The sequence below is a fragment of the Fibroporia radiculosa genome (genome assembly GCF_000313525.1).
Source record: "Fibroporia radiculosa TFFH 294 genomic supercontigs, scaffold6738, whole genome shotgun sequence".
Lineage (NCBI taxonomy): Eukaryota > Fungi > Basidiomycota > Agaricomycetes > Polyporales > Fibroporiaceae > Fibroporia > Fibroporia radiculosa.
This window is the reverse complement of record NW_012133442.1, coordinates 49354-73183: the sequence shown is the minus strand read 5'-3', so window position 1 is coordinate 73183 and position 23830 is coordinate 49354. Positions and strand designations below refer to the sequence as shown.

At 51.5% G+C, this 23830-nt stretch overlaps 6 protein-coding genes across 6 annotated transcripts; 4 read left to right on the top strand and 2 right to left on the bottom strand.

Annotated features, from left to right (window-relative positions):
• Positions 1 to 56: 56 nt before the first annotated feature.
• FIBRA_06374 (uncharacterized protein) lies at positions 57 to 937 on the top strand (the record flags this gene model as incomplete). The annotated part of the gene is made up of 4 exons (XM_012328101.1): positions 57 to 129; positions 187 to 293; positions 344 to 727; positions 785 to 937. The coding sequence occupies 4 exons, from the start codon at positions 57 to 59 to the stop codon at positions 935 to 937; spliced, it is 717 nt and encodes a 238-aa protein (XP_012183491.1).
• A 1717-nt stretch (positions 938 to 2654) lies between these two features.
• FIBRA_06373 (uncharacterized protein) lies at positions 2655 to 5419 on the bottom strand (the record flags this gene model as incomplete). The annotated part of the gene is made up of 3 exons (XM_012328100.1): positions 2655 to 3920; positions 3976 to 4988; positions 5050 to 5419. 3 exons carry the CDS (start codon positions 5417 to 5419, stop codon positions 2655 to 2657), a joined length of 2649 nt encoding a protein of 882 aa, XP_012183490.1.
• A 232-nt stretch (positions 5420 to 5651) lies between these two features.
• Positions 5652 to 7546, top strand: FIBRA_06372 (uncharacterized protein; the record flags this gene model as incomplete). The annotated part of the gene is made up of 2 exons (XM_012328099.1): positions 5652 to 5760; positions 5820 to 7546. 2 exons carry the CDS (start codon positions 5652 to 5654, stop codon positions 7544 to 7546), a joined length of 1836 nt encoding a protein of 611 aa, XP_012183489.1.
• A 670-nt stretch (positions 7547 to 8216) lies between these two features.
• FIBRA_06371 (uncharacterized protein) lies at positions 8217 to 12855 on the top strand (the record flags this gene model as incomplete). The annotated part of the gene is made up of 10 exons (XM_012328098.1): positions 8217 to 8636; positions 8693 to 10720; positions 10794 to 11126; positions 11182 to 11241; positions 11298 to 11543; positions 11596 to 11952; positions 12005 to 12142; positions 12193 to 12305; positions 12358 to 12499; positions 12559 to 12855. 10 exons carry the CDS (start codon positions 8217 to 8219, stop codon positions 12853 to 12855), a joined length of 4134 nt encoding a protein of 1377 aa, XP_012183488.1.
• A 45-nt stretch (positions 12856 to 12900) lies between these two features.
• On the bottom strand, positions 12901 to 13846 carry FIBRA_06370 (uncharacterized protein; the record flags this gene model as incomplete). The annotated part of the gene is made up of 2 exons (XM_012328097.1): positions 12901 to 13390; positions 13446 to 13846. The coding sequence occupies 2 exons, from the start codon at positions 13844 to 13846 to the stop codon at positions 12901 to 12903; spliced, it is 891 nt and encodes a 296-aa protein (XP_012183487.1).
• A 4031-nt stretch (positions 13847 to 17877) lies between these two features.
• Positions 17878 to 23494, top strand: FIBRA_06369 (uncharacterized protein; the record flags this gene model as incomplete). Its single annotated transcript, XM_012328096.1, has 10 exons — positions 17878 to 19033; positions 19095 to 19678; positions 20743 to 20786; positions 20841 to 21067; positions 21122 to 22164; positions 22224 to 22484; positions 22542 to 22620; positions 22687 to 22985; positions 23043 to 23171; positions 23225 to 23494. The coding sequence occupies 10 exons, from the start codon at positions 17878 to 17880 to the stop codon at positions 23492 to 23494; spliced, it is 4092 nt and encodes a 1363-aa protein (XP_012183486.1).
• Between the last annotated feature and the right edge of the window lie 336 nt (positions 23495 to 23830).

The window sequence follows — 23830 nt, the reverse complement described above, 5'->3', positions numbered from 1 at the left end:
TTTCAAGTTGTCATCCTGCCACCGGTACCTCGCTTTACAGACTTTCAGAGGACACAATGGGTAAGAAAACCATATCATTATCATTGTTTACTTGCTGTGTTGACCGAAAAGATACGCTCAGACTACCAGGTATGCTAACGGCCTGGTCTTGGGAACACCCATCGCTCACTGTTTTCTAGAACCGAGTTGGCTCCAAGTTTGGTGGGGGAGGTGTCGCAGGTGCATCCGAGACAAATGTTGACAGGCGTGAAAGATTGAGAAAACTTGCCCTTGAGACAATTGATCTCGCGAAGGTACGTTGTATACCTTCTCCAGAGACTCGTCAATAACATGCTTCTTTTAGGATCCATATATCCTGCGCAATCATCTCGGTTCACTTGAATGTCGTCTCTGCCTTACGTTGCACACAAATGAAGGCTCGTATCTTGCACATACTCAAGGGAAGAAGCACCAGACAAATCTTGCGCGCCGAGCTGCCCGTGATCTCAAGGAGACACAATTGATGATTGCTCCTGCACAGAGCAATGTCCAGCGAAAAGTCTTTTTGAAGATAGGAAGACCCGGGTACCGTGTCACAAAAGTACGGGATAGGGACACTGGGAAGGAGGGCATGATGGTGCAGGTGCATCTACCCCAGATCAAAGCGGATGTCATACCGCGAAGACGATTCATGAGTGCTTGGGAGCAGAAGAGAGAACCTCCAAACAAGGCTTACCAATATCTCATTGTACGCCTGGGTTATTGATTTTCATGTAACACTCAGAACTAATTTTTCCTATGGTAGGTTGCTGCCGAGCCGTATGAGACTATCGCGTTCCGCATTCCTGCTCGCGAAATTGAGGATGAGTCAGATGATGCTGGTTACTGGAACTGGTCCCACTGGGACCCTGACACTAAGCAGTACAGTTTTCAGTTCATGTTCCGTCTTCTTTACTGATTGTATCATCGAATCCGTGCGATGCAGTCGAGATTTCCCCAAATGTAGGTATTCATTCTGTAAAATTATTAAGCAGTACATGAGCAGCATACTGCCTAACTAGATCAGGGACTGCCTTCGACGAATCCATCGTAGGTCCGCGCTCTTGTGTGTGATGCAAGCTGAAGCAGCGATTAAAAACGGTGCTGGATTACGGTATGAAGGGTAACTTACCGCAGAATTTTCCCTTATCACCCGGTCGGATACAGGGTCACCACTATCGTAAGTATACGCTGATTCTAGAGGGTACTTGTAGAAATCTTCAATGTCTCCACTGCATAGTGGAAATGAGAAGCCCTACCATGAGATACGTCAGCTGTTTTGGTTGCGATGCTTCTGGCCTGCCTCATGGTATTGGTGAGGATAATCACTACACGGGTGTGAGCTCTCCCTTCGTTCGCTCCTGAGATCTCACTTACCTTGCGTCCCCACCTTCTGCATTTTTACAGCATCCTCGATGTCATTATAAATTTAGTGATTGTCTGTACCCTCGTAGTCAGGTAGGTTCCGTCTTATGCATTTATGGCTCGCTGGCGCATATACATCCCGAGGACTGGTTGGCGATAAGTACTGCGACGTGGCTCACGAAGACAGTGAGGACGAACACCACAGCTGAGAACTTCATGATGACTACCGGAATCGCAAGATGACTTTCGGCAAGGTAACAGTAGGGTATTCCGTGCAACATGTTCAACCCCCTCTACATTCCCGCGAGCACATAGAAGTCCAATGACCTACCACATAAGTCCCACATACAACAGATGCGCCTTTGGATGCACCCTGATGCACGTTTGCCAGGGCCAGCTCTCCCCACATCAATTGATTTTACCAGTGAGTCACTCTAATGACTCAGTCGTACTTCCCTCGTGTTGCCATGCTGTACATGGACGGCAATTGCAATCACACCGCCACAGCTGGTCTCGCTTGGCTTCGCCACTTACATATGACCTTGAAAATGATACTATCTATCCACAGATTCTCGCATAGTCCTTGTGGAAAAGAAGTTCAACACGTTCGGATGTTCACTCACGCTGGACTGCGGGATGTCATTTACTCATAACGATGCAGTTGAGTCAGGATGTCCTTGAGATATGAAACTGAATCATTTGGTGTGTGGACAGGCTATCTAGCACGACTTCTGGATCTCGTAGCCTGGCAGTGTCAAACCATCATATAGGACCTACCATAGGCTGGTATATGTATACTTGTAATTGATGCCTCTGGCGTTGGTTTTTGTGCACCGAATTTAGGACTTATCGGAGACAATTGTGGTGTGACCCCGTATGCGTGCCGCCAGTTGCCAGCGTTCCCAAGGTCATCAAGATCGAATAAAGCATTACTACCAAGCACACAGTATCAGAGTACCAGATTACATACAATAGCGCTACCGAAGCTACAGCAAGACGAGAAATGGGAGTAATACAGATGGTATGACCTACAACAGTTAGCAGAATAACCCACAAGCTTACAACAGAGATCTAAAGTGCTAATTAGTATTACGGTGACCAATCAAGTGAGATCGGATTATCTTGCGCAAAGAGTGTATCCAAACACCTCATTCTTCGGTAGATCGTGAAATGACCAAACAGAATATGAGTGAATAGAAAAATCGGAGTCAGTAGGAGCGTTCATAGCCAAGTACTGCTCCATGCTGCGCTCTTTCATCTCGTTTAGATGGTCATGTCCTAGTGAGCTTGCTCAATTTTCGCCCGACTTTTTTCTCCTTTAAAATCTGTGCCCTTGGTTCCTTCCGGACGTCGTCCTTGGACCAGACCGCCGTTGCCATCTTCTCGACGACCTTACTCTTCCCCACACCATGGGAAGGTTGAACAACTTGAGCAGCGAACAAGGCCGCACTACCACTGGAAGCTGGAACATCACCCGCAGGTTTAGAAGTAGTGGTAGAACCTCGCTTGCGTAACAGATTGGGTCCTGCAGAGATCGGTATGGCCTGAGCGCGACCTTGGCTTGCATGATTGGTAGGCGTCTGGCTTGAACTAACTCGCTGAGCGGACTTCGGTGTCTCATGTTGCAGCATCTGTCCATTCCTGTGAATGTGGCCATCACGTACACCGTGTTCGTCCTCTGAACGAGTGCTCTTGGATTGTTGTTGGGCCTGCAGCGCAGCGCCAGCCTTTCGTCTATCCTCCAATGGCCGAAGCGGAGTAGGCATCACAAGTTGCTTTGGAATGTGACGTGGAGGTAGCGAAGCTTGCGATTGCACACTGGGCGCAGGATGGCGAGGCAGAAGAGAAGCGTCTGGTTTGGGGAGCGAAGTGGCAGGAGTGCGAGTAATGGGCTCATTCTGCAATTCACTCTCTCCCTGTGCATGAGACATGGTAATAGGCCGCGCATTGACTTGGCGAGGAGACTGATGGCGGTCGCCGGATACCGCGGCATATGGTCGTGGAGAGGCGCGTTGAACGGATTCTAGAACCCGAGGTGCGAGCGTCATAATAATCGGTTCGTCAATTTCGCACCCATCGTACGGGTTTTCATCTACTGAACCTTGATCTGCGGGAGGTCGTACTTCGGGCCGAGTGGGAGATTCGAACCGAACATGAGATCTCTGAGACGGACGCTGCTGTAATGGTGGTCGGAGAGTGGAGTCGAAGGTGGGTGGGACGGAAACCATCGGGATGGTAGAAGCCCGCTCATAGGGAGCTTGAGTTGGCGCACTTTGCATTTCTTGACGAGGATATAAATGCCGTGAAGCCATCTGTCCAGGCAAAGGAGATACTTCATGCGCATGTTCCACTTGTTGCTGATCCGCAAGATATTGCCTGTGATCCTGAGGTTTGACGGAACCCGGAGACGAATGGTATGCTTGAGCTGATGGTTGTGATTGTAGATAAGGCGCTTGAACTGCTTGGTATAGTGCAGCCGAAGGAAAAATCTGCCCAGGCTCGACACTGAGCGACGGCATTGAGGACTTGTGCGTAGCCTTGTGGAGTGTCTGTGAGTGGAAATGCCATTTTCGAAAGAAAACGACGACATACCCGCCGTCCTCTCCCTGCACTCTGACTTCCGTGCATCAGCAGATCCGATATAGCGCAATCGGCATCCGCTTTTCTCTGACTCATAGAGCGTGCTGCTTCATACGGTCCACCATGGTGCCACGCAAGGCCTCGAGGATCAGTTTCATCAAGCTCGTCAATGCGGTCGAGGTCGCGCGGAGCACTAACACTTGGACGTCGGCTACGTGTACGCTGGATACTCTGAGTGGAGTTTTGCTGTATGCTTCGCCCACGCTGATCATGGGCATGTGTTTGCGATTGGCTGCGCGTGTGAGTTGGCAGCTCGGGTTTCCGCCCTGGTGCACGAGTCGGCGCCGTGACTGAGCGATTCAAGACTCCGAGTGCAGGGGAGAAATGTGTACGTTGTTCAGGTGCTGAGTTATTGCGCGACAGAATCTCTGGAGGGAGCGCAGCTATGGCAACAGTGCTACGATGTGAAGAGGCAGATACATCGTCTTTGCCTAATGTACGGGGAGGCGGTGCTGGAGACGACGAACGTGGAAGGGTAGAAGTTTGGCTTGTCGCTGAAACGCCTACAGTAGAGGAGATAGGAGAAAGCGATTTATCCTCGGTCGCTTGCGCATGAAACGGAGTCGGGATGGTTGAAGATGGAGGCGTAGAGGGTTCAAGGGGAGATGAATTCGAGGACGAGGTCGAAGAGGGTGGGGACGCTCCGGGCGTAGGTAGGGAATGGGAGGAACAACTACTGGCGATTGACTCAGATTCGGAATCTGTACTAGATGAAGGCGACATAGCAGGTGGTCGCCACATAGGATAGATTGGAAACATGGAAGAAGCGGAGACAGCAGGCGGAAGAGTCCTTGACGTAGGAGGGGGCCTAGGGGGCAGGTGCACGTATGGTGCAACACCATGAGACATAGCACGAGAAGCTGACGTCGCGTAAGGCGCGGGCTGTAACCCGAAAAACCGCTCGGGCTGCACCATATGGGCACCACAAGCGGGCTGAAGCGATAAAGGAATGTTGCGCATGTTAGCTGAATGCGCAGGCGCGGCGTCAGTGACCTTCGACAGAGGTGACGAACGAACTGAACTGACGTGATATCAACGGGGCAGGACAGATCTGCTCGTCGGGAGTCATGATGAAGTGAGGATTGCTCAGTGGATCTGGGGAGAAGGCCAGATCGTTCAAAAAATGCTGAGGAAAAGGTCCCGCTGCCACCGCTACTGGCACAGCATCCGTATTAGAAGATGTACGAAGCGCACGCGGAGGGTGGGGATAAGAGAGAGAATCAGATATGATTTCGTAGGGGGGTGGGGGTGGCGACGACGCGGGACCATGCGGACTTGCTGCGATGCGAGGATAGTCTACGAACTGCAAACCATCAGGATCCGGCAGGAAATTGGGGTCACTGTGAAGATGATCCAGGTGCTCGTGGATGTGCGGGAAGGGAAATCCTGCGACCATATCGCAGCTGAGGAGGGGAGGATGGCGGGAGGGAGAGAGAGAGCGACGGGGTACTATAGAGACTGGGAGAGAAGCATATTATGAGGGCAGGCGCCCAAGCATCATACACGGGCTCGAGCTCTCTCGCCGCCACATCCGGCAAGGCCCACGCGCAGCCAAATAACGCGTCAACACGCGCTGGCCTATCCCAAACGCGTCCTGCGCTCATCTCATTGTTCCACCTTCTATTATCATGGATGTTGCCTCTCTTCGCGCTGAGATCAAGGCATGGGAGCGGGAATTCAGGGGCATGCACTCTCGCAATCCCTCTATCCAAGAAATCAAGGATCAGCCAGCCATAGGTATCGTCACATCCTGTCTCCTGTTATATTCTTCATCTTAACATCCGCCGCGACCACAGCGGCCAAGTACAAGCTATACAAATCTCTTTCAAAGTCATCCGTCTATGCTCCCATCGTAGGGCCATCTACTTCCCGTTCTTCCACTCCCCCTGGATCACAGCCGCGTCAAACTGCTCCAGCATCCACCAGTCTCTTCGCAAAGTCCCGTGCCGTCAAGGTCGATCCCCCCAGCCAGACTTCCAACCCATTTTCTCCAGTGAAGAACAAGGACAAATCTAGAGACATTAGAGATCACGGCACTGTTCAATCAGTCAAACCATCTTCCGATCTCAACCCATTTACAACTCCAACCAAACCAAAACAGCATATAAACTTCCAACCCTTAGCCCAATCACGAAGTCCTTCTCCTGAGCCTTTCCCGCTGATTCAAACCGTACGACCTTCCTCTCCAGTCCTACACACACCCACCGCTCGTTCTGCCGTGACCCGCGCTCGAAAACGCCTTCGCGGCGAGCCGGTCTCTCCGTCTCCTGTAAAAGACAAACGTGTCCGTGCTGATTATCAGCGGTCGCTGAATTTTACGAGCTCGACTTACGATAGCGATGACGACGTGTCTCACGAGAATGGACACTTAGTAGCAAATGGCAGCGAGACATTCATGGAAGCCACACCAATGAAACTGCCTCCAGGGGGCAAGGCGTTCAGACTACTATTCGATGAGGTTCTTCCGGCATCACAGGAGGCCTCGAGGCAACCTGCTAGTCGCGCACTCTCACGTAATAGGCCGCCTGTAGATTCAAAAAGATTTAGTAATAGGAGGAAACGCTCAAGAGCCTTCTCGCCGTCCTCCGGGGAGGACGAAGACGGGGACTGGTCGAGGAGCGGGAAGTTAAAGGGCCTCATGACATCCATTACCGTCCGTCCCACTGCTGAAGATACGAATATACACGAAAAATTGTCAAATCAACGAGGCAGCAAACGTATTCTTCCTCGGGCTGTACTTCCCCCGAAAGACGACTTGCGATCAGATGTAGGACCTTCGAGGGGCCAGGGACCAAAGCACAAGGTGAACGCTGCACTCGGTGATAGGATAAGCATCTCTCAACCAGGTCGCTCTGCTGTCAAACGCCCGTTAGGGAGCGAATTGCAGACGCGTGGCTCCGATGAGCTAGACAGCCTCATGGCTGGAAAAAATTTCTCGCATCGTCTCCCACTTCTTCCGCCTTCACCACCTGCAGAATCGTCGCGATCGTATGCAAGTAATTCAAAGGATCCAAGCAGGAATAAGGCGGCGAGTGCGTTCAGTCGAAAGAAGGCTAGACTTCTTGAGCATGCAGGTGGTGACGAGAGCGATCATGGAGACGAAAAGAGCGATGCCGATGACGGGCCAGTCAAAATTGTGGAGCATTCTTGGCATTCGCGAAAAGCTCAATGCGTAAAGGCAGGTGGCGAGCCAGTCGATGATTATTTTGACTGGTCTCATTCTACCCCTCGGCTTGCCTCACCGGTCTCGAGGGAACTTGCTGCCGAGGCTGGCACTATCGATGTCCAGCTACCAGACGAATTGAAGCGCATTTTGGCATTGTCCTTATCACAGGATGCAGACAAGGAGCAGAAGAGGCTTGTAAACGGCCTTTTATATGGAAGGAGACAGATACACTACGATCCTAAGAAGGGAGAGATCTGGGATATCGGCGAGGTCGATGATAGCACGGATGATATAGCGAAAGACTCTGAAGAAGATTGGGAGAGTGAACCCATACCATGGGAGATAGGTGAGCTCTAGAGCCCTCGAATATCGACGCGGACTTGTGGCGTGGTGCTGCTGTATGTCCCTTTGTTGATTTAAGAGTGCCTTGCGACTGAGTGAATATTATCAGACGGGGTCCCATGTTTCCGACCAATTGCATGGGTCGTATCTACGTACTTTCGGGATGCGGGCGGTTGAATCTCCGTTGCATTCAGGTTGACCGGCGTCGTCAGCTGCAGCGCGTTCAGAGCGTGTCGCGACTTGCGCGTGGCACGTGCACCGTGTTATGGGCGGCCATCGCGTTCGACCACAGCTAAGATGCTGCTGCACTCGCGCATTTGCCTCATTGTTCCTGCATGCAAAACATATATCTCGACATGTTTGCGGCTCTTCACAATGCGATATCATTATATCATTATCTCTTCCCCTAAATAGGCTGCTCCATGCCAAGATGCCACGAAGTATACCCCTGACATCTCCCCGAAGCCCCTCACAACATTGAAGCACCTCGGCCGCTCCTAGATTGTGCCTGCGTTACCTATACAAACGCTCGCATACACTTCTTGCACGAGATTGCGCGTTGGATTCTTTTGATAGATCCCTCCACCTGGCTTACAGCCGACTAGCCTGCCACTGACCGACCCTCGTCCTGACGATCCGCGCGCATCGTTGTCAATAAGTACCAAGCTATCCCTGGATTAACGCTATGTCTTCCTCTCCAAACCTTTCCCGTCGTTCTTCTCTTGCGGACCGGATTGCCTCTGCTATTCCACCTATTCGACCTCGTCTTCCCAGTCTTCGCTCTCGCAAGTCGAACCTTTCTGCATCTTCCCTGAACGCTCAAGTCGACCTTCGTCAGGGCTCGTATTATCGTCCTTATTCTGTTTATCAACAAACCATGTTTCCAGTAATTTTGCGAGATGCAGACGCGACTAACAAACTATTGGAGTCCATTCTCGATGGCCCCGGTGGGCGGCGCTCCCTCGGTCGCCTGGCGCGCACCTGTAACGCACTCAAGGAACCCGTGCTTGATATTCTCTGGCGCGATCTTGATACGTTGACACCCCTTATTGGCCTATTCCCCAGCACAATTCTCAAACGAGCTCGCCGTCCCGGACTCGGATTGGTACGTTGTTTCACACCATGTAATATGGATCTGTGATCTCAGACTGCTTTCATTAGACCAAGAACCCTGAGCCTAGCGACTGGAATCGTCTTTTGGCATACGGAGAGCGCGTGCGTAGTGTGTCCTACGTAGAGGCGTCAGGGAATATCTCCCCAACGATATTCCCTATTCTGGAGGAATTATGCCCGAAGCCGTGGATTCTGCCGAATCTGACTTCGCTTACTTGGAAGTCGGAAACTGCGGCTGGATTAGAACGTTGCAGACTCTTCATGTGCCCCGAACTGCGGAATCTGACCCTGGAGGTTGGCACGAAGCACCCGAGGCTCCATGATCTGCTCATGGAAATTGCTTCCCACACGAAACTCTCGTCCTTCTCCTTTACCATCCACACCAACCTTCCGGATAATTTTACTGATATCTTCGAGCACAATGTTGCGCTCGAGAAGGTTGCAATTGCAGCCCCAGGTGCTTTATCGTCCCGAGTAGGATCATGGGCGGCATCACTCCCCAACCTGCGCAGCTTCCAGATCGATTTGACTGGTCGCACGTCTACCGCAGTTGAAGGCTTTTTCGACGATATCATTCCTGGTTCGGGTTATTCCACTCCGAGTTCGGTCGGTGGGACGGATAGCGGTGTCTTCTCAGCCGACGAATTTGACTTCTCCGAAATGCGCAAGTCCGCAGTCCACCTCACGCGTGACGGACCTGGACACGGCGCGTTTGCTCAACTCACCCAGCTGCAATTGTCTGGCGAGGTATCGAACATCGCAACATTCTTGAGGCACATCACAAGCCCATTGTCTCAACTCGAGCTCGTCATCGACGACCCTCCTGCATCGGAAGACTGGCATGACGTATGCGAGCTTGTGTGCGACCAGTTTTCGCATACCTTGCAGGTCTTTCGGGTGAGCCCCACCTCCGCGTCGAAGTTCAACGAGCTTGTACGATCGACGTCGAGAGGAGGCGAGACGCCAACACGGCATTTACCTCTAACCTATCTTGGCCCCCTTCCGCATCTCCATCGTCTTGATATCGATCTCCCGGAGTCTGTGATCTTTCGGGATGCAGATATCATACACCTTGCCCGGATATGTCCATCTCTTGAAATCCTCCGCTTGTGTCCTCTCGCGCGATTTTCACAAGCAGTTGGACCCCCGTCTTTGACAATGGAGAGTCTCGCTCACCTGACGCGTGCATGTCCCCGTCTCCACACACTCGCGGCAGTAATCAATGCGCTGGAAGGTTCGGAGGAGATTTTTGACACCCATGCCGTTTCTTCGAGGTCATTGCTGCGACTGAACGTTGGGCATTCGTGGATCAAAGATCCCTTCCAGGCTGCTGTACTTCTCAGTCATTTGGCGCCGTATCTTGAAAGCGTCAAGTGGTTCCATGAGAAAAATCGAGCTGGAGCTGTCGAGACCAATGCGCTCGCCTGGCAGAAAGTCTCCGAATTCCTCCCGCACCTTCAGAACATCCGATTGCTTGAGCGGAGACATCAACCACAACCTCAGGTGTATGTCCCTCCTCAAACTGCGGAGAAGGAGGTTGACGCAACTGTACTCTTGATCGACGAGGGTGTGCTGGCTCAGCCGGAGCTCGTAGAGGAAGGAATTCAAGTCACGGTGGAGGCAGCCGATTTTTCAGTTCAGGTGGAACCTGAAATGGCGTCAGTATCTATCGATGCGACACCGGTGCTCGTTGATACTGGTTCGCTGGTTATACCGTGCTTAGTGGAACACGCTGTTCAGGCGTCGGTGGAATCTGAATCTTCTTCCAAAGCAGACGTGCTCTCACACCATATCGCGGATTTCGAAACGACCAAGGTCGACGCTCCTTCAATACTATCTTACCTTCCATCACCTGCGTTGGGGTTAATGTCACTGACCTCCCGAGTCGTTCGCTTCTACACGCTCCCCTTCCGATACATGTTCTCCCTTATGCCTGCGTACTCTCAATCTCAAAATCACTCCATGCAAATAACGGGAGACTTGAAAGACATGATACCCGGTGGAATCAATGACGAGATCGTTCAGGAAAAACAGCATAATGGAACAAATCTGGCGAATTCAGATGTCCCTCAACTTGTCGGTCTATGATTCTTTGTTATGCCAAACGCTGTATGCTTACATATGTATATGACACTCGCCTCGGACGTAGGACACTGCTTATGACTATGCTTATTCGAATGAAAATGAATCCACTGTGCTTCAAGCTGGTAATAGTCTCGAGACCGACGCAGTCGCAGTACGAGCAGAAATACGACAAGGTCACGTGCGGCGTGAATTTCTGAGCGCTCAGAAAGGCAGTCATGAAACAGGCGCGAGCGCGACGCGTCAGTCTAATAACCCGGACACTACCACTCGGACCGCACGCCAGCTTGCGCTGCCCATCTCTTATTCAACTTACGCTATGGCTGAGAATAGGAAACAGGAGAAGGACTATACAAAGGAGGTGGACGAGCTCTTACCAGAAGCAAAATCTCTCGCTCAGGTGCGTCCCCGCTCGTACATCGCCACTCCATAGTGACCGTGTATGTTCAAATCAGTCGGGGAAAGTACAAGCCGCCCTTGATAAACTATTTTCTCTAGAGAAACAGACTCGAAATGTGCGTATACATATCTAACATGATCGCCTTGCTTCTAAACAACATTACTTATGAAGGCATCGGATGCGGCGTCTACTACTCGACTGGTTAGAGCAATTTGCGAAATTTGCTATGAAGCCCGAGACTATGCACTTCTTAACTCGAGTATAAACAATCTCAGCAAGAAACACGGCCAGCTCAAAGCATCGACGCAAGCCATTGTCGAACAAGCAATGGGCTGGCTTGATGATATCCGGAAACGCGAGGGTGATGAGAAGTGGTTAGAGCTGATTGAGACGTTACGGACTGTTACAGAGGGGAAAGTGCGCACATTTCTGACGTTGCGTTATCAAGTCATTCATATCATTTGCATAGATTCTCTTAGAAACACCACGAGCGCGTGTGACCCTGCAGCTCACGCTTTACCATGAGTCGCTAGTCACGAATCCCAAATCTGGCTCCACCTCGACTCCCAAAGAGATCCTCCAGACAGCGGCCGACTTATTGTCGGATCTTCAAGTCGAGACCTACTCTTCGATGGAACGACGGGAGAAGACAGAGTTCATTCTGGAACAAATGCGATTATTGATTGCGCTTGCACGGATCAAGGACGCTGAGGTTGGTCAGGAGGGAAAGAAAGATTCCATTGGGGGTGGCGAGGCTGAATGGGTGAAAGTCCGGGTCGGAGGGAGGAAAGTCAACGAGTCATTCCTCAAAGAGAAGGAGAACGAAGTATGTTTAGCCCTTCATTGCACCAGCTAGATCCGCTTATCCATTTCTCCAGGATCTCAGGTTTAAGTATTATGACATGATGATCCAGTATGCTCTCAAGCAGAGCGCATACCTAGATGCTGCCAAACACTATCATAAAGTCTGGGAAACGCCTTCTGTCAAGGAAGACGTTGTTGGCCGGGGCCGTGAGGTAATTCTCTCTTAGCCTACGACGGCAAATTCTAACTATTTTTCATTCAGGCTCTCGAGCATATCGTGTACTATGTAGTCCTTGCTCCTCACGATAACGAACAATCAGATATGTTACACCGACTCTTCAAGGATCCAGCCCTCGAAAAGTTAGAACTTCATTAGTGCGTAATGGTCAAGTTTTTTTATGTCCCGTTAACTGAATGACATCTATAGTGCACTCATTAAATGTTTTACGACACCAGAACTGATGAGATGGCCTGGGATTGAATCCATTTACGGGCCTCATTTGCGGAAGACCAGCATATTTACGGATGACAAGTTGTGGGAGGACCTCCACACACGGGTCATTGAACATGTAAGCTAAATATATCGTTTTGTGCATACCATCTGTTTCTAACAAGCAATTCCACCCAGAACATCCGTATAATTGCTCAGTACTACACGCGGATCACATTACCTAGACTGACCTCACTTCTCGACCTGACCCAACGAGAGGCTGAGGAGATATTATGCAGACTGGTGGTATCTGGTACTGTCTGGGCGCGGATTGATCGACCAACAGATATAATAAATTTCCGAAGTAGCAAGAGCGCGGAGGACGTGATGAACGACTGGAGTTCAGACATGCAACGACTCCTTGGTCTGGTAGAAAAGACTTGGATGGGTGTAAATGCTGCGCAAGCGGCGCAGTCACGGGCAGTAAAAGCATAGTTGTCTTTGCTCTATTGAGCAGTATTACGATAATAGTATTGAGACTCATGGGCTACGAGGGATGACCCTCAGGTAATCTGCCGTTTTCGTAGCAAGCTCAGCTTTGGTATACGGCGTTTTGGGGATGGCACTAGTCAAGCCAGCCGGCGTGATTTTCCTCTCGGTGAGCAGCGGTGCGTAAGTGGGTCGAATGCCCTTCTGCCAAAGCCGAACATAATCTTGCCCACGAGTCCAAGGTGCCGGTGGACCCTCCCTCTCAACGATCGCCTTCCATCGTTTCCGCGCCGCATTCTCTCCAGCATTGATCTCGTCACTCTTGGCCCAAGAGTCAAGAGCCTCCTCTTCCTTCCGGAAAGCTATTTCGACCTGTGACGGGCCGAACTCGATACCGTAATGTTGCGCCTCAAGAAGAGCGAACTTGGAAGCAAACTGTTGCTCAGACCGGAGAGACCGGAACTGAGATACAGCAGATAAGTAGGCTTTCGTCAGTGGCTGGCCGTGGCTGAAGTGCAGATTGACTGCGAAACGGACAGCGCTGTTCAAAGTCAGACAACGACGACATAAGAAGAGAGGCCAAGGAGTGTGCGTACTCTTCTGGCATAGGATTCCTGCCCCGTTGAATTAACCGTGTCCACTCCTTCCCTTGAATTGGGTGTTCTTCTTGGATACCCGCACCTTCTACAAGGGTGGTGGCACGGAACGCCTCGAATGGGTGGTCACGAAAGAACTGTCTGCGAATAGTATCCTCCGCGTAATGAACAGGTGCAGGACGATTTCGAGCCTTTTGCGAAATAGATTTCGTGAAAGAGGCTGGGGATGATGGCGTAGGAGGGAGATCGTATTGCGATCGAGCGGGAGGTGCCTTTGGAGGGAGAGGGAGCGGAGGGTAGCTGAGGACAGCCTGATACCATGCTGGCTCTTTCTTGAGATAACCTTCACGAAGGAGACGAGATGCTTGTTTATGGACCTGGGACGCAATCCGCCTCGACATCGTCACTTGTCGCGTCCACCGCGTCCTCTGACGCTTCACCCTTCGAGCCACTGGAAGCAAATATGACTATACAGCGTCGTGCTCGTGACTTGGACCGACGCGCCACCTTGGCATAGTTATTCACCCCAGTAGACTCAGCTATGTTGAACTTAACTTGTGTTGCGGCGACATGCTAAACCAGACAGTACTGCAAGCTCGATTATCTGTTCGACAACATACGGAACTCTATCATTACACCGCTACGTTATTAGGGCGTTATAATGATTGCTAAGTAAAGGATCACAGGAGGCTCGTGAGGCTAGAATGAGCGCATTGTCGGCATTCTCTGGTGTCCAAATTGCTGTAAAAGACACATACCTGCAAGACGGGATACGCTATGTGATCTTGCCCCGTTCATTTGTTCTTTGGTGGCTCCACGCAACTGCATGATGACCAGGAGCAGTTTCCGGTACTAGCATCCTTGCCGGCGCACTCGAATGTGTCCTGCACATGGCTAAGATGCCTGAATCATATCCGAAAGAGCCTACTCACATTCATTCCAGATTGAGCGGTGAAGATCGTATGAGGCGAAGGGTAGAAAGTGGTTTGTGCTAGTGGTCGCGGACTGAATATCATGGCAGAGTGGTGGTCTCGTATCGAGAATGGTGCAACTACGTGGGTCGCAGCTCGCTTTTCAAGCCGAGCTACCGATCATGGGTTCTGAAATGTTTGTAAAAGGTAGTGAAATTGCCTGTGTTTTATTGGCGCAACCGTTCAAGTGCCGGGATGCATTATAGGTGCCGTAATTTAAACTGACCACCGCTGATCCACTCAATTGGGATTTGACACCTCTCTTCAACAGCCTTCGCATATGTCATTGGTCATAGTGCGATCTCAGGGTTACCGTCTGTATTATGAGTTATCACGAAGTACGTGTTATATTGCTACAGCTTCAGGGTGGTTGTAGGCCAGCAAACTTGTATTTTCTTCCCTTGGTCTGGCTTGTTGAGTGTCGTCTCACGGTCAAAGATATCCACTGAATTTAGAACACAGATGTCAGACTTGGCACCAGGTGCTAACTGTCTATAGCAACCAGCAACGAATTCGCGAGCAGCGATTGGCACCAGCACCAAATACCAAAACGGACATTATTTGACGCTCCATGATGGCGATCTAATCTGTAAAGTTCACAGCTGGCACATGTGAAGTTTGTATTGATTCAGTTGATTCACATTCGATGGAAGCATCGCGGGTCCACCTGGTACCTAGCAAGCAACAACATTTCATCTGGCTGCGGACGGCGAGTCATCAGATATAATTTCAGAGCGCATGCGGTCATGCTCTCAGAAGTACAGCGCGAATGTCTACAGAAACCCGAGTGAGCGTCCGTTTAGCTGCGGATGGGACATTAAGACGCGTGGGCGAGACGAGCTATACTAATCTCTGTGGTTGACATCGGCACGGACAGTTCGGCCCAGACTCAAGTGTTTAAGACAAATGCACGCCGTTACATTGGCCATTCCTTGTTCGGCATAAATTCTGGTACGATGCTGACGTGATTCGGATATACTCATGTTTTTGACTGAATTCATGTACTCCCAGAAGCCCGCTCAGGTGCCATTCAATGTACTCGTTCCAGAGGAAATAGCAAATCCTGTAAAAAATTGAAACATCAATGGTGAGTTGTGCCAGTGTAATGCACATATTGACATTTCGGTTCAACTGTCAGCGTCAGGCGGCCGAGCTGAATATCCGTGGTACGTCATACAAGAACGTCACAGGCTCACGACAGGAGCTGGAAATTTGGAATTTGGCCATTGGTTTCCACGCTTTTGCTCACGTATAAATTGATCGAAGTAGAACTGCACAAACACGTATGAGATTTTAGTTACGTACTTGAAATTTTGCTCTGGACGGTGTTCGTTCACGGCCCCCTAAAGGATACGAATATACCGGCGTTCTATACTCATGACGACCATAGTATGCCTTCAGTACGGGCCGCAAGCTGTGCAGGTCAAATAGCCGCCCTCGTGTATGGGAATATCACTTTTGAGAAGTTTGTGGAAGAGGTCAAGAACGAAGATATCCGCTCAAATTCTTCCTTCTCGAAGTGCGCTACACGCGTCAGACGCCTGGTATCTATGAAAAGGCCCCTCGCTGTGTGTGACTTAATCGCTCAGTAGCAAGAAGCGTGAATTTTGCTGCTTACACCGAACATGGCCGTCCGTACCAAAGTCCTGGACTTCAAAACAAGACATCGCGCTGTCAGGCTACAGAAAGTAAAGGTGTCACGGGGGTGAACATGATGTGCGGTGCGACACAAAACTCTTCTCCTTGCAGGGTTCCAGCAGATCACGAGGAATGCCGTTGGTGGGGACTCATACTCATCGCCATGATTGGCAATCCAAACCCGTAGAAATCGCCAGACATGAGCGAAGCGAGATAAACGCACCCTTGTAGATGCAAACGCGGGGGGACGGCGTGGTGTTCAGGACTTCAGGTGGGTTATAATCTTAACCACGGACATCAGGAAGTCTTTCCATTAAGTAGCACTTGTACACGTCTGGATACTAGGCCAGGTAACCCCAAGCCGGGCGGCGTGTGTGCAAATGGGCTTTCTACGTGAGGTTGCAAATCGTCGACTGAGCGGACAGGGCACTATTTGCAGGGCAAGCGGTCCGCGGACAACTGTGACATGAGATATTGCGGATCTCCGCTAGAAGAACGGATGGTATCTACTAGTGAAATGAGCCAGACGCATGTGAGGCTCGAGAATAATGAAACATACTGTTGCGTCTCAATCTTGGGACCCCCTCATCGAGGCGTCCGCGTGTTTGGTGTAGGGAGTCATCTTCTTTGTCCAAGAGAAGGCACCTCCGATCATTTGCACCATCGAAACGGCAAGACCAATCTGATAAGATATCGCTTGACGAGCTTCGATAGTCTGATTGAACGTCCATATGTACAACTTGCGGAGGCGGCACGCAGCCGGCGTGAAGCTTGTCCAATTCAAGCTACAACATTTATCCCGCCCACATGCAACGGCACCTTTGCACCTATTATAAAAGAAGTCAGCTCTTAGCTCAGGTCACACTAGTCCAACCCCAAGTACCACAACTACCGCTTACATTTTACCCCTCTATCTGAATTGTATATTCACAATGGCTGTGAGTGTCCTTGGTTCCGAATACGACGAAGCTACATGATTCAATGTTCTTGCAGGACTCCACCAAGCAGTGCGCTAACGTCCAGGCCAACGGTGGAACCTGCTCCTGGCCGGCCTGCGGCTGCGCCGAGCCGCCCAAGAGCAAGTAGCGGGCATATCTCACTTTGCCAGCCAGAGGTAAGATCTCCAAATGGACGTATTCACAGGAAGCGCTAACGAAAGGCGGTGCTAAGCGGGCGGCGACAGTCTAAGATCGTCCAAGCTCGTAGGATTATGGCAGCGGCTCTTAGTATATCGTCAACGTGTCATTTTAGCATGTATTAAATTGAAGGTTCGTGCTCAGGATCCTCTAGTTCGACACGCGCGAATAAACTTGGAGGACACACACCTAAGAACTCCACATATACTATGGGGTAAGATATCGGCTTGGACATGGTTGCCAGCCAAGTCAGGTTACGAAGATTGAAGCAGAATAAGTAGTACTACCGGTAGTATCAAGTATAGTCTATCGGCGCGTTTGCTAATACCAAGAGCGGCGGCGGCGGCGGCGACAGATTGCCCGCTTTACCATAATAGGCATGTGGGACGGTTCGTGCCTTGCGCAGTTCAATCAATGATGGACGTGTTTGCTCCCGCATTGAACGCTGAACTTATCAGGAATCTAACAGGAATATGTACTACTCACAGCAAGCCGCTTTTGTACACCAGAAGGCGGCGCGTGCAAAGATGGGTGCGCAGTGCAGCAGGCCTGGGCTGCGTCGCAGTCACAAGAAGGGTCACGGTTTGCCCAATCTCAACGCGCCGAAGTAGTGCCGACCTCTCAAAACTCGCCTTGCACCATCCTCGTAACCGATCAGTGACCTTTCTCCGCTCTCACCAGAGCAAGATGGCGTCCCTCTCCGCGTATGTCGTCCAGCATCCGTCCGTGTATCTCTACGTCGCGCCCGTCTTCGGGCTCGCAGCCCTCTCGGCCACGCCACCCCTCATTCCTCTCGTCCTCCTGCTAACCACTCTCCACCTCCACGTCCACACGTTTCTGCCTCGCCGGATGGCTGGGACCCATGGTGTAGCCCAGGTCATACTTTTATCCATGGCAGCAAGCATTACGCATTTCTCAGCTTCTGTAAATGCTCTATCAACACCTACAGTCTCAGTCGTTGTCTTGTGGTCACTCTCAGCCCTCACTGCCTTCGTAGCACTGTTCACAATCGGTGTTTCGTTCTACGCCAACAGGTTTGCTCGCACCCCTTGGTCAAAATTAACGTTATTCCCGGCTGTCTGGGCTACTGCCTGGGCCGCCGTGTCACACATCAGCCCTGTCGGCCGCCTCATCACATGGAGCCCAGTAACTGGACTTGGGATGTATGGTTGGCTCCGTCCAGTATTTGGACAGTGGGGTCTAGACTGGGTAGTTGCCGCCTGGGCTGTTGTTTTTGCGGACACAATCGGGCGGTGGTTGGTAGGTTCACCCCACGGTGATTTTGACGACACTGCGAAAGTACAGGAACCGGTGGACCTGATTGGATCGGAGGATGCTTTGGAAGACAATCAGATCTCCCAACGTGCCCCGTCACTCCCGTATACGACCCGACACATTCTGACGTTGACATGCATTCTGGCCCTCCTATCGGCACCATCATTTTTCATCCCAAACTTACCTGTTTCTACGATATCGACCAACGCAGTTACCAGCCTGAAAGTTGGATGCGCGTTGCCCGACCCTCGGCAATCCGGTCATCAGAAGCATGCGCCAACCTTGGACGACTTCATCAGTGAGACGAAGACACTTCAGAGTAGCGCCGACATTATTCTCTGGCCTGAAGGAGCTGTAAAGTTTGAGACGACTAGTCAGAAGGAAACAACGTTCAAAGACATCAGCGGTTGGTTACAGGATAAACATCTCGTTGGCGTCAGTTTCGAAGAATTTACGCTCAGCCCGCCTTCGGATGGATGGCGGTCATCTGGGATGAGGAGAAATGGGTTTGCGCTCCTCAGCAAAGAAGGTTCAGTTTTGGAGTACTACAAGCGGAAGCTAGTTCCAAGTACGTTTAGATTATTTATTGATGGTATTTGTCTTACTTTTTTTTGTCCTATCTTTCCCAGTTGCAGAATCGTTCTCGTTGACGCCTTCGTCTGACCCACCGGCTATTTTCGAATGGGAGTTAGCATACCCTAATAACTGGAGCAAAACGAAATGGGGACTGAATGGTACTCGGTCCATTCCCATTACAGCATCTATTTGTCTGGATTTCTCTTCGGCGTCATCATTTGAGGCTTTGGCATCGCGCCCTGCCCTCGTCCTCGCACCTGCACGGACATGGCATACCGGCGTTGGGTATGCCATGTGGGAACAGGCGAGGGCGCGTGCAGAAGAGCTGGGTAGCATGGTTCTCTGGTGCGACGGTGGCGACGGTGGCGTCAGCGGCATCGCTGGCGGTGGGCTGCAGGAAATCGTCCAGGTCGGCCAAGGATCTTGGAGTAGGCGGATTGGAGTGCAGTATCCGTTCGACCAAGGCCGCACACTCTTCTCGCGTGGAGGAGGTTTTGCGGCGTTGGTGACGGCATGGGGCATTGTGGGAGTTGGCTCAGTCCTCGATGTGATCCTACTCAAACTCCGGGCTGGTGGCAGAGACCACCAAATCGGACGAGCATGGGTGCTCAGGAGGATCAATGGCATCGGGGAGACTGTCAGGAGCTGGCGTCGACGCAACCAGAGAGATGACGAAAGGCCGTTGCTCGAGTAACATGTCTCATATAGTGCCTTTCTTATGTGTTCCAAGATGCTACGCTCGTTCTGTGATTTGTGGCGAATTGTCTCAGTTATATTGGCGACTCTCGTGTAATCATATGGTGTCTGATCGGTGAGTTTAGTAGCACCTACGTACTCAATCGTCGCTTGTGGCTTCTGTCGTATCGGATTGATCTTGACTGTTGGCCTCTGTCGCTTAGTGCTAGTTGACGTAGTGGAATCTTGGGCTGTCGTCACTGCTCATGTCTGCCTCTAATCTTCAGCCTGAGATCATGCATTGATACGGTGAGGTAAATGGACGACCATGGCGCCCTCGCGACAAACGTCAAGATACCCGGCCGCAAGATACAAGCGACGGGCTTGCAATGGTCTGCTAATCGCCTGGTCAGATGCCATTGCGGGCGGTACGGGCCAGTGCGCCCAAAAACATGGAATAGCTCCAAAGGGCGATAGATTTCCCCTCGCCCTGCAGTATTCTAGACACGATCGCGAGACAGCCGCGCACTAGCAGTCTTCACGCACTGCACGCAGTCACCGCAAGGCTTCGAGTTTCAATGGGCCCGGTGGATGGGGCGAACGTGGTGCCGCAGAGATATGAGAGAAGCCTATCAGGGACCGATGCCATGCAGCAAAAAGAGGAAGCCGGGGTAGGCGAAGGTGGCGGAGGATGTGAAGCGTACGCGAGGTTCTCTTCATCTCCGCGACGGGCATAATCATTGTAGCTGGTGCGTCGAGCTCGTCGAGGACGACGATGCAGAGGATATGCGAGTCGTATTGCGGGATGTACGGGTGTGAGCGCGGTGTTTGTACAGCGAGCTCAGGCAAAGAGCGCGCGGGAGACGCCCATATTGTGTAGACTCTCTCGCATTGTGTCTGGCGGACACGAGGCGGGTCGTGCTTATTTTCTGCCTCTGCGGAGGATCTCGTTCGTGGAAGAGTTCTCCTCTGCCTGCTGCTGCCAGCAGGAACACACGCGCCCGATTGTCGTCGACTACCTTTTAGTCTCCACCGTCGACCTCCTCCACACAGGTCGCTTGCAAGACCTCGTAAGTCACCACGCATCCATCCGGGCACCGCATCCAGTCGAGACTCGCTCCCAGCCTTCCTGGCTCGCTGCGTGCCTCGGCAAAGCTCTTTGCTAGCTCATCGAGCTCTTCTCTTTCTCCCTATCCAGGTCAATCCGCCTCAAGAAAGGCCCTCGTCCCCGTTCCAGAGGAACACCTCGCCCTTTCCGATCCGTGGGCAGACGATTTCGAGCAGATCTCCTACGACGAGCTGCGCGCTTCCCTCCTTCTTTGCGACGCCTCTGCCTTGTATCCCGGCATCGGTACGTCCCAGTGCGCCTTTCCCGGTCTACGTTTCCGTTTGACCTCCGTTCCAGATAGTCAAACGCCTCCCAGCCCATCGCTTCTGAACCGATCGCGCTCGTCGTTTGCACGTCTCAGAAAGCTTTCACGCCTTTCCCTCAAGAAATCGCGCCAGTCATTCGAGAGGTCGCCCGAAGCAGACAGCTCGCTGACCCAGACACACACTCCGGCGCCGGATCAATTCGCTCTTGTACTCACTCCGCACCCAACATCTCCAGCCCGATATTCAAGCTCGAGCCATCCGAAGTCGCCTTCTCGCACTTCTCCGGTCGAGGACTCGTTCTCTGCCTTCTACGATAGTGATCCGTTTCGCAAGGTCGAATCCCCCACCGAGTTCGACGTCCCTGAGTTTCGGACGTCATTCCAGGCTGCAGGAGAACGTCTTGCCGCTGATCCAGAACCTCATCCGCCGCCTTCACCTCGACCTCGTGTTGTCGTCCCTTCATCTACCGGGCTTGATTCCAGCAGCACTCGCACGACATCGCACAAGCCTTTGAAGCGCCTGAAATCGTTTGCAAAGTTACATCTTCTTCCTTCTTCCCGGAAAACCACATCAGAGGCTCAATCAGTCTCTGCTGACGAAACCCCTGAGGACTCACCAGCTCGTCTCCCGACCGTCGAACGGCTGTTTCCTGTAGACGACGACTTATTGCCCGAGCTCTCCTTCGATCGGCTTGACTTTTCGACTGTCTTCGACGAGAACTCAACTCGGCTTTCTACATCAACGCGTAAGAATCTTCCTTCTCTGCCCGAGGCTGTTGAGACATCCGACCCCGATCTTGCGAACTATCTCTCCAATTTACAAGTATTCCGCTATCAACGAGTCGATCCTCGTGACTTGACAGCGTCTGCACGGACATCCACTGTAATTGGTTTCTCTCCTACAGCTACGCCCCTTCCTCCTCCTTCGCCGTCTTGGTTATCTCGCAACGTTAAAGACCTCGAGTTTTACGCTGAGGAGACACCTCTTCCGATCCCCCCACCTTCACCACCACCGCTGCCCATTCTTCCAAGATCACTCCTCCCAGTTCCTTCCAGACTTGACACAGAATCTTATGTAAGTGACGTCCTATTCCCATCCCCTTCCGTGTTGGATACTTACTGGCGAGGGTTCAGCTGTGTACTGACCCTTGGGACGTACCAGAGAGCCCACGTTCGACAGCCTCGTCTGTGACGCTGTATTCTCCTTCCTGTCCTGCATCACCTGTCGAATCTTCCCCCTGCTCTCGCCTTCGCCCACCCTCTCTAAACCGTCTGTCCGTGATCCACTATCGCCGGTCTCTTGTTGACAGACACAGTAACGTCCGCTCGATTATCGAATACGGTTCTATTGCATACGCGCAGTACCAAGTTCCTAGCACCCCTGAACCTTCAAGGGTATGTGGATGCTGCTTCTTGTGTATGACGGCACCACACTGACCCTGCCCGATTCAGCGATCGTCTCTTAACTTTCTACTACTTTCACCGGGACCCCAGGAACTCACACTTCCTCCACTTGCGCTCTTCGATTCTGGTGAGTACTCACCAAGGTGTACGTGCGGTAGACACGAGGCGGAAGAATGACTGATATTTCAAATAGACCATCCCCCACCTTCTCCTTCTGATAACTCCAACCTCCCTTCTCCATCCCGTCTTTCAAGCACCGCCACTTACCGCATATTCCTCCCATCTCGGCAAGCTTCACTCGACTGCGAGCCTGACCATCTGCCTATCCCCGATCATCTCCTTGCCATTGCAAAGCGCATATCACAAGACTCCCAAGCCCTTACTAATATGTCCATGAACGCGCTGAACAAGTCTGCGCCGACGGTCGATTGGGGCGATGAAGTCGACTACTCAGGCTATGAGTGGTTCAAGGATCCGCCCCAAAAGCCAGAAGTAAATTTTTGTCACTATATTGGTAGAGATACCGGCTGATATCTCTTGATCGTGAAGCCCGTCCCGCCCTCAGTCATGGAGAACTATGTGCCTCCGCCCGCCGTCGTCGAACAGAATGAAATGTTCGACTTTGCGCTCAAGAGCGCCCCAAACGTGCTGTACGCTCGGTACAAGCAGTACGGACAGGTCAGTACTCACCCGGCGCCACGGCCAGCTGCGGCTTACCCTTCCCCCCGCAGCTCGGAGTGCTCGCCTGGTGTTCCGAGTTTAGTGAACTGATTGACGCGCTCAAGACGCTCGGCTTTGACGGAAACATGTTTGTGTCAACACGGACGCAGGCCTTGCGAGCGTGTGAGGACATCCTCAAACTTAAGCTCAAGATTGAAATGCAGATTATTGTCATGTATCTGTCGTCGCAAATACAGCGGCTACGGCGGTTCTTGGATGGAGACGGCCATTGGGACGATTATCCCGAACTGAATTTCCCGCTGGACCCTCGTGCATACTAGTAGCTTTACTTATCGTATCGTTGCCTGTCTTTTCTCTCATGTCGTATGTAAGGTTTCCTCGGGCATGGATTACTCACTCTGCACATTTGTATCTATACAGTCATTCAGTCTCGTTCTTGTCAATGTCATTAATTGCAATTCTATTCCACATGGGTCATAACTGGTTTGACTGAAAACAAAAGAAGCAATAGCAAAATAATAATTACTGCACGCGGAATCCAGATACAGCAACATCTACATCTGATTGTCCCAAGTAGCAGCAGTCGCAAGTCAAACCTAGAAAGCCACCTCCCATAACAGTCAGTATTGCGAAGTTCGTACTCAATGAATAGTGAT